We start from the raw sequence: 10139 nt of genomic DNA on the forward strand, positions 1-10139 counted from the left end.
AACGAGACGTTACCTACAGGGCTCTCCAGAGGGCTGCTGATTCACCAGGGCATGCTTATTTTGTTCTCTGCCTCCTATTTCCTTAGCAACAATCCATTTGCTTGACTGGACTCCAAACTCCTACTCGGAGTCAGCTCTTCCAGTTCATTTACACTGCATCTGAGCAAAGATTATCTGGAACCCTCCCCTGTGTGCTACCACTGGGACCCAGAGAAAAAAAATTAATGGGGTTAAGAAACAGTTTCATGTGTTAAAATAAGCTGTGAGCTAGTGAAGGTCAAAGGTTTCTGCAGAATTGTTTCATAGACAGTTTCTGTTTATCAAATAAGAGGTGAGTGTCTTGGCCAGTTAAACACCCTGTAAATAGAACTTGAAAATTAAAAGGAGAGAGCCCAAAATGTTCTGATGGATTCTGACTTAAATCAAGGCAGGTAACAAGTTGATATCCACGAGAATCATCCACGTTGACTTGTTATCAGAGCAAACAGACAGGTCAGAGAGGAGCTGCCCGGGCTGGGCCAGGAGCAAGGGGATGTAATGATGCCAAAAGAGCCCTTCAGCCAACCCCAACCTTCTGCTGAACAGAAACCATCCCTGTTTAGGGACCACGGGAGGAAAGAGGGGGATTTCTGTGTGGAGAGAGGTGATTTACTCAGCTCCTATCATTGCTGCTAGCACAGAGACATCTGGAAAGCAGCAGCACCCTGCCAAGGGCCCAATTCCAGTCACAGGCACAGCCCGGAGCGTTATTAACTGGCTGGGATTTAACACAAGGCTTCCGAGGGCAGCCTCGGGCTTTGGGATGTGTTAACACCCTCCTTTGTGGAGCAAATCCCTCCTCCTGGTGGCTGAGGCTCCGCACATGATGGATGACTCCGGGGGAAGAGCAATTCCCCTCCTGGCAGGAGGGAGGGATGGCTCAGAGAGCTTGCCAGCCTCACAAGCCTGTTGTCGCCGCTGCCTGCAGCTCCCTCTGCCATCAGGCAGACGTGAGGAGTTTCACAAGAGCCCCACACGCTGCTGTGGCTGGAAACACTGCTCCTCACACAGCACCGGGGCAGACAAGGGGTTTTTTGAAGATGTAAATCACTCTGTGAGGTGAAGCCTTGAGGCGTTTTTATTAGCATGTTAAGTTCAGACGGTTCAGAAGCCAAAGCGCTCCTGCTCTCCCCCAAAACGTGCAAGGGAATCAGGTTTTCTAAGCAACACTTGGAGTTTTGCTGTAGCTCTTTCAAACCCAAGCTCAAACGAAGCCAAACAAACACTGATTTAAAGGGCCCTGAGCAACAAAGAGGGGGAACCATCACCACAGCCGAAGGGAACTCGCCCAAACCCAGGAGCTGCCTTTTCCTGCAGCCCCACTCCAGGCCAGGGACACCCATCCCATGGGACTCTGGGCTGGTTGTCAGGATCCAAAGCGAGGAGTTTCTAAGGAGCAGATGAAGAGCAAGGAGGAGGAGGAGGAAGGAGGAGGAAGGAGGAGCAGAGCTACACTGCAGGCGAGCAGCCGCTACGGAGGTTAGAGGGAGCTCGATTAGTGCTACGTAAAGGGACACTGCCAAGGCCTGTCAAGGGACACCACCCGAGCCCTGTGGGGGCCAGACAGAGGGGGCACCAAGTGCTGTCCCCCACGGTGTCCCCCCAGCACATGCCCCGTGGCAGGCTCAGGCAGGCAGCCCATGGCCCACACCGTGCAGCCCTGAGCGTGGTCAGCTCGCAGCTCCCGCCCCGGAGGGAGGGGTTAAATTCTCAAATCCAAGCTCAATCCAGGAGTCAGTGTCCTTTTAGTATTTTTTTTTTGGGGGGGTAGAAGGGGGTTTTTTGAGCCTGTAACCAAGCAGTCAGTACCTGTGTCTGCGATCCCAACATAAAAGCAGCTGAAAAGAACAGAAGAAGGCAAATCAAAGTCAAACCAGTCCCTCCAGCGAGCAGCGCCAGCAGAGAGGGGCAGTAACGGAGGCAGGAGGGCAGTTAAACAGGGTGAGACTCGTGGTGGTGGCAGGGGACCTGCCAGCCCAGCCCATGGGGGAACGAGCACTGCCCTCCACTTACTTGAAGTACAGGTCCTTGAAGGTGAAGTGAGTCTCCACGATGCCCGTGGTTTTAACCCTGGTGCGCAGGACGTCCTGCTGGGTGGGGATGTAGCTCGGCTGGGATATTCTATCCAGGTCGTTCAGGTAACTGAACCAGAAGAGACAACACAAGAGGAGCTTTTTTTAGTCTGCGTGGCTCGCCATGAATCTTTTATGAACTGCAGAACAAAGTCAGCACGGAATTTATTCCCCATCCCCACCCAGCACAGACCTCGGAAGGAAAACACCCCCCCGGGGTCCATCCCGGGGTTGGTTTTGGGGGAGGGGGGGTTTGCTTTTAACCCCTCCCTGCCTGACCTTGTGGGGTGTGCTGGGTAGAGCTCGGGGAGCTGGGGAGTGAAGCCTGATAAGGAGGCAGCACGGGGAGTTCTGCTGATGCAGAAGCTGTGCCAAGACCCGTATCTCTCGGGGCAATTCAAAGCAGTCAAGGTCTTTTGCATCAAAGCAGGAGGTAATAAATCCAGTGGCTTGGTTTTAAAGGGCAAGGATATGTCAAACAAAGCATGAGGAGGGAATTAAGAGTCAACAACTACCCCTAGAACAGGCAGATTCATCTTTTAGCAGGGCAGACTAACCCAGGATGCCCAGCAGATGCCCACAGCCTGGCTCTGGGGCTCTAAGGCAATGTGCCCGTGGAACCCCCAGCTACAGTGGGTGCCCCTGGAAGGGGGGCTCTAAAGCAATGTACCCCTGGAGCCCTCAACTACAGCGGGTGCCCCTGGAAATGGGGCTCTTGGGGGTGGAAATGAAAGGTCCCCATCATTGCCAGCAGTGTCAGAAATCCTGCTCCAGCCAGCAACACCTCTGAGCTCACTGCTCCTGCTAAAGGGAAGGTGAGAGGTTCCTGCTTCCCCAGAGCAGCCCAGGATCACTCCAGCTCTGTCAGGAAGGGACCGGCCACGTTTCCCAGGAGTGGTTTTTAATCGGTGCAGTGACGTGTAGCTGAGAGATTTCAGCTCTGTGCTGCTGTCATAAACCCTCCCCTGCCAGCCAAATGATGTTATCACAGATCCACTGTCAGCCAGGGATTGCTCCTGCCCAGGCACCAGATGCTGTGCCAGGAATCCCAAATTTCTGCTCGCCTTCATCACCGAGTGACATCTTATCACCCCCAGGAGCTCCTGACAGGAGGCTGGAGCTACCTGTGGGTCAGGCTCCTCTCCCAGGGAACAAGAGGAAACAGCCTCAAGTTGCCCCAGGGGAGGTTTCAGTTGTCCCTGAGGAACAATTTCTTGCCCTGGAGGGTTGCCCAGGGCTGTGCCAGGCTGCCCAGGGCAGTGGTGGAGTCCCCACCGCTGGAGGGGTTTCCAAGCCGTGGAGATGTGGGGTGAGGGACACGGGGCAGTGGGGACCTGGCAGGGCTGGGGGAAGGGTTGGACTCGAGGATCTTAAAAGGTCTTTTCCAACCCAAACAGTTCTGTGACTCCACGAGCATCTCCCTCTCCCCTGGCCAGGGCCTGCAGCTCACTTGCAGAGCTCTGCCCCATTTCCCAGGCCCCAGCAGGCTCCAGCCTCCTGCCCGTGCCTGCCCAGCCCCACAGGGCTCTCCTCAGAGGGCTGAGTTCTGCCAGCAGCTTCAGCCCAGAACAGCCCAACTCCTCTCACCTCTCTCATTTTCAGGGGGCTCACAGGTTTGAGAGCTGCTCTTTCACCAGAAACACAGCACCCAAACCCTACTCTTGGAACTGGCTTTAGTTTCAGCTTAGTCAAAGAGAATTTGGAAGGTACTGACCTCCCTTAGGCTTCTGTTATGAAATATTTCTGCTGAAATAACACACCCAGTTTTCTTTCCCCCTCTCTCTCCCCTCCCAGTATGAGTTGAGGTGGGATTTGCTGGTTCACAAGCTGATGGGAGCATTCCCTAAGAACTGACCCAGGGACTCCAACACTGCAGGCAGGAGAAGGGGCATAATTCCTACTGGAGCCAGTGAACAGAGCCAGGGGCCTCCCAGCAAGCAGGGCAAAGAGAGCTGCCAGGGTAATGGTGCTCTGCCTGCAAGCTGCCTTCAAAACTGCACTTTGCCAGCCTAATTCCAGAGGGACTCAAAGGGCAAAACCCATGGAAATGCCTAAAGAGCTGGAAAATCCAGCCCAGAGGGTTTCTTGGTAGCAGGAAAGCTGCCCAAGGACACATGTGCAGCCTCCCACATCCTCATCCTCACAGGATCCAGCATGGTGGGGTGGGAAGGGACCTCTGGAGATCATCTCATCCAGCCCCCCTGCTCCAGCAGCTCCCCCACAGCAGGGTGCCCAGGGTCACAGCCAGGCGGGTTTGGGATCTCTCCAGAGCAGGAGACTCCCCAGCCTCTCTGGGCAGCTGCTCCAGGCTCTGCACCCTCACCCCAAAGAAGTTTCTCCTCCTGCTCAGGTGGCACCTCCTGGGTTCCAGTTGGTGCCCGTTGCCCCTTGTCCTGTCCCTGGGCACCACTGACCAGAGTCTGGCCCCAGCCTCTTGCCCCCCAGGGCCCTTTAGCTCTTGCTCAGCACTGCTCAGATCCCCTCTGAGGCTTCTCCAGCTGAACAGCCCCAGGGCTCTCAGCCTGGCCTGGCACAGAGATGCTCCAGCCCCTCAGCAGCTTCACAGCCTCCCCTGGACTCTCTCCAGCAGCTCCTTGTCCCTCTTGAACTGGGGAGCCCAAAACTGGACCCAGTACTCCAGAGGTGGCCTCACTGGGCAGAGTAGAGGGGCAGGAGAACCTCCCTGGAGACACAGAAGGCAGCTGTGCCCACCCATCAAAACCAGGCTGCCAGGTCCAGTTCCTGCAGGCTGCTGCTTGTTCCCCTCTACCACACACAGAGTTCGTGGAACTTGTTCAGAAAAAGAAACCCCAAACAACCCAACTGGAAATGCACAGTCTGGAGACTGATGGGTTTGAACGCCGTGTAACCCACAGCCTGCCTCAGTCTGTGAAAATGTGAAGCTGTTCCTCTGAAATATGGGCTGGGGAACTGAGAACACACCTCAGTGACTCTTCCACCCTCCCCCGCAGTGTGAATCCCTTCTCAGAGCCTCCCTCATCCCCAGGCTCCCTTCACACGCTGAGGTTGCAACACTCCTTCCCCACCTTGGAGCCTTGTGTTTACAGAGCCAACTGTTTCTCATGCTCTGACAGCACCTTGCAAACACCAGCTTGCAAAAAGGCAGCTTTGGTTTGCTTCCCTTTTGGGTTTAAGGGTGAAAAAAGAGCTTGAGTACAAAAAAAACCCAGCTGACCAAAAAGCTCACGGTGTAACTGCTGTTTGTCTGGGTGACCCTCTGAGTGTTGTCAGGACATCCTGCTTCAGTTCCTGCATGTGCAAGGATCTGTTGTTCCTTCCTGACCCAAAACCCACCAGCTTCAGTGTCAGCCCACCTCCTGCTCTAAAAAACCCTGACTGCAGGAGCAGCATGTTCTGAACTGGACAGCTTCTGAGTGGTGGAAACCACAGAAACCAGCACTGTGGGGTGGGAAGGGACCTCTGGGGATCATCTCATCCAACCCCCCTGCTCCAGCAGCTCCCCCACAGCAGGGTGCCCAGGGTCACAGCCAGGCAGGTTTGGGATCTCTCCAGAGCAGGAGACTCCACAGCCTCTCTGGGCAGCTGCTCCAGGCTCTGCACCCTCACCCCAAAGAAGTTTCTCCTCCTGCTCAGGTGGCACCTCCTGGGTTCCAGTTGGTGCCCGTTGCCCCTTGTCCTGTCCCTGGGCACCACTGACCAGAGTCTGGCCCCAGCCTCTTGCCCCCCGGGGCCCTTTAGCTCTTGCTCAGCACTGATCAGATCCCCTCTGAGGCTTCTCCTCTCCAGCTGAACAGCCCCAGGGCTCTCAGCCTGGCCTGGCACAGAGATGCTCCAGGCCCCTGGAGCCCTAGCAGATCCCAGAGCTCCCCTCCTCCCCGTGAACCCTGGAGTGACACTGCCCTAACAATTCAGCCATGTTTCCTTTTCACACTGCAAATGAGGCTTTCCAGGCCAAAAAAATGCCTCTGAAAGCTTCATACAAAGCATTTATTATGAAGGACTCTCTGCAGCCAGAGCTACAGGGAGGGGGGGGGGCTGGCACCAGCAGAGCAGCAAACAGGGAGAGGGAGATGAGAGGGCAGAGATGCAGGGCTGGTACCCAGGGGGGCTGTACCTGCAGCCACCAAAAACACCAGCAGCAGCCTCTGTGCTAGTCTGGAAACATGAACTCTTTGTTTTTCCTGCATAGGTGGCCAGCTCATACAGAATTCATCATCTCTAGCCACGTCCTTCTGCAGCAAGGAGGGAACAGATGAAGATCTGGTGATCCTGAAGGACTGTGTCTCTCTTGCAGCAGGCTGCTCCTCTCTCTCCTCCTGTTCAGCTGGATTTTGGCAGAAAATCAGGTACCAGTGAGGATGTCCAGGAAAAGGGAACATTGTGTATGAGTGTTATGGATTTGAATGTGCTTTTGGGGCAGCTAAGAGATGAAAACTCTCACTTCCAACACTTGAGCTGCAATCCCCAAGGTGCTGCTGCTGCTCCACAGGAGTCACAAAGACCAGGAGGATGGTGCCCTGGGAGCCAGGGCTGGAGAGCACAGGGGACAAAAAAAGCCACACAGAAGTAATGGAGGTTTTATCCAGGGAATTGAGCCCAGAACTGCCACTCTGGGACAACAAAAGAGATGTCAGAAGAGGGAATGGGGTGATCAGAGTCTCTGCTAATTGTGAGACTGCAGATTAGTACCTCCAGCATCTGCAGAGTCTGCAGCAACTTCAGGGGAAAAAAAAAAAGTAGCAAAATCAGCAACTTGACTATTTTAAAGCAATTTCTGCTTGCTGGCATTTCCCAGTGTCAGCTAGAGGTGACTGGAGAGATGTGCCAGGGACCAATGAGCCTCAGGGTTTGGTGGTGACCTGGCAGTGATGGGGCAAGGGTTTGACTTGATCTTAAAGGTCTCTTCCAAACCAAACCATTCTGTGACTCTCTGCAGACCCTGAGCATTAGCACAAGGGCTTGAACACACAGTTTAGAGCAAGAGTCACTCAACTGTTCAGGTGTCCAAGAGGCTGGGGCCAGACTCTGGTCAGTGGTGCCCAGGGACAGGACAAGGGGCAACGGGCACCAACTGGAACCCAGGAGGTGCCACCTGAGCAGGAGGAGAAACTTCTTTGGGGTGAGGGTGCAGAGCCTGGAGCAGCTGCCCAGAGAGGCTGTGGAGTCTCCTGCTCTGGAGAGATCCCCAAACTGCCCGGCTGTGACCCTGGGCACCCTGCTGTGGGGGAGCTGCTGGAGCAGAGGGGTTGGATGAGATGATCTCCAGAGGTCCCTTCCCACCCCACTGTGCTGTGAGTTTGTGATTCTGCAACTGCTCTTCAAAAAAAATCCAGAAGAAACCACTGAAAGCACAACAATTCCAGGACAGATCATTTGGATTGGCATCCCAAGCAGTCAGTGTGGGGAGCTGACCCCCCCCCACACCTCCTCTGGGTTACAACACATAATTATTACAGTTCCTCCTCCCTGCCAGGCAGCTCTGGACGGGCACAACCCCTCCCTGCACCAGGAGAGGCAAGAAACAGCAGGAAGAAAACTCCTCAGAACAATTCAGTGCTGCCCTGCAAACTCTGGCTCTCTGCCACAGCCCTCCTGCTCTTGGTGCCACCTCATTTTCAGAAGCAATCATTTGTATGTTCCTCTTCCCACCCCTCCCCGTCCTGGATGTCTCAACAGAGGCCTCAAGGTCTGCTGGGAAGTGAGGAGCAGCTGCTGAACTTCAGCTGGAAAACCAGTCCAGTGGGGCAGGTGTTTAAAGGCTGCAAATCCTCAAGTTTCAGCCCCGTTTGTAGATGTGGAAAGGAGCAGGGATGTGAAATTGTGACAGGATTGTGCACAAAAGGCAGAACCTGCATGACCACCCCCAAAGGAGGATTGCAAAACAGCCATCCCTTAAGTGTGGGTGAAGGAACTAACTGGGTAACACCAGGAGTTCACAGAATCAGGGGATTGTTTAGGTTGGAAGAGACCTTTCAGGTCATGGAGTCCAACCCCATCCCTGCCAGGTCCCCACTGCCCCGTGTCCCTCACCCCACATCTCCACGGCTTGGAAACCCCTCCAGGGGTGGGGACTCCACCACTGCCCTGGGCAGCCTGGCACAGCCCTGGGCAACCCTCCAGGGCAAGAAATTGTTCCTCAGGGACAACTGAAACCTCCCCTGGGGCAACTTGAGGCCCTTTCCTCTTGTCCTGTCCCTTGTTCCTTGGGAGCAGAGCCCGACCCCCCCCTGGCTCCAGGCTCCTGTCAGGAGCTGAAGATCAGACAGCTCAGGAGCCACACACTGAGCAGAGAGGAAAGAGCATGGACTGAATGGTCACTCTGGAGCTGCTGAGGAAGAAAACCCATCTTCAGCTCTGTGTGCTGAAGAAACCCACCCACAGCCTTTCCTACGGGTGGAGTTGCTGGGCTACCAACCCAAAACAACACTGCTTTGGTGCAACTTCCTGTGGTCTTGGGACAGGAAACAAAATTCTCCTACCAGGGAAATGCTGCGTGGGTCCTCACGGGGCTGAAATCTCTGTGCCACACAGAGCTGTCACCAGCCCCTGACAGGCTGCCCACAGGAGCTGTGCCTACACGTCATGGCACCAGGAACCACACGAGTGGGCTGCTGATCCTGAGGAAGAGGAGTGATGCTCTGACATCCTCTGGCCACCTCCTCAAGCCAGCTCATGTCCCCTCTGCTCACTCTGCTGTTTCTGAGCCCCTTCTGATCTGTTTTCTCTCATCTTCTCACTCTCTTGGCTTTGTGGTCTTGATGGTCAGCTTGGAAAGAGAAGACCCCCCCTCCCCATCTTTAGCTCCCTCCACTCAACCACTTCCACTTTCTGCCCTGGGATAAGAAGGATGTGGAGGGGCTGAGGAGGGTCCAGAGAAGGGCAGTGAGGCTGGTGGGGGGCTGGAAAACTGCCTTGTGAAGACTGGCTGAGGGAACTGGGGGTGTTCAGTCTGGAGAAGAGGAGACAGAGGAGACCTTATTGCTCTCTGCAACTCCCTAAAAGAAAGTTGTAGTGAAGCTGGTGGTCTGTTCTCCTAAATTCCTGATGATAGGATGAGAGGAAATGGCCTCAAGTTGCACCAGGGGAGGTTTCTTAGGAGGAATTTCTTCCCTCAGAGAGTGGTTGGGCACTGGAAGGGGCTGCCCAGGGAGGTGCTGGAGTCACCATCCCTGGAGGGGATCAAAAAATGAGTAAATGCAGCACTTGAGGATGTGGTCTGGTGGTTGGGGAGATGCTGGGATGGAGATTGGACTTGATCCTAAAGGTCCTTCCCAATCAGAGTGATTCTATGATTCTCAAGAAGTCCTTAAGCTTCTCTTCTCCACACCTCCTCATGAAACTTCTCCCTCTTTCCTCCCTCATCCTTTTCCCTCCCTTTGAATCTTGCTGTGCTGCAAAGCCCAATCTGAGGCAGCCTCCTGTTGTCAACCCACCTTGATCTCAGCCCATCAGAGGCTGCCAAGGCACTCCAAATTTAGCCTAATTCACCCTTATTTTCCAGCTCTGTACAGAAAGTCCCTGCGGGCAACTGAGCTCTGCCACATCTGAAGTTTCTTCACAGAGCTCTTCCAAACTCAACTTTCAAAGCCTTCAAATTGGGCTAAATCCAGAGGAGTTTGCAGCCAGACATCAGGAGGCAACATTGAAACCCCAAAACCTCCTTTCAGAGTATTAAATATTTGTTCTACAGCCACCAAGCACATGACTTGGAAAGGGGAAAAATAAAAGGCAACAACTGTTTGGCTCATTAAAGGAAATGGTTTCCCCTCCCCTGCACCAACCTGCCTCTTGGAAACAGAGGAGGCATTTAGTCAAAATTCTCATTAACCACCAGCAGCAGCTGATTTATCTCACTGTTAACTTCCCAGTTATGCAACTGGGGATGTTTGAGAACAATAAGCAGGTTTGTCACCAGCCCCCAGCCTGGCCCGGGTGGTGTCAGGCACAGGGACAGGAGTGCAGTGAGGCCACAGCAGTGAGAACCTTCCTCTGCCAGTGTCAGGAGATCACAGAGTCACCCCCGGCTGGGTGGGGAGGGGACTTTTG

At 54.4% G+C, this 10139-nt stretch overlaps 1 protein-coding gene across 1 annotated transcript in view; it reads right to left on the bottom strand.

Annotated features, from left to right (window-relative positions):
• The window catches only part of LOC103778961 (guanine nucleotide-binding protein G(k) subunit alpha), a gene marked incomplete at both ends in the record, with an annotated part of 17108 nt that overhangs the window by 2458 nt on the left and 4511 nt on the right, over positions 1-10139 (bottom strand). The window contains one exon of the mRNA XM_008946580.1: positions 2053-2181. Coding sequence (XP_008944828.1) covers positions 2053-2181 — 129 coding nt within the window. The remainder of the gene's footprint in view (positions 1-2052; positions 2182-10139) is intronic.

This window comes from Merops nubicus, unplaced genomic scaffold (assembly GCF_000691845.1).
Source record: "Merops nubicus isolate BGI_N331 unplaced genomic scaffold, ASM69184v1 scaffold21568, whole genome shotgun sequence".
Taxonomy (NCBI): Eukaryota; Metazoa; Chordata; class Aves; order Coraciiformes; family Meropidae; genus Merops; species Merops nubicus.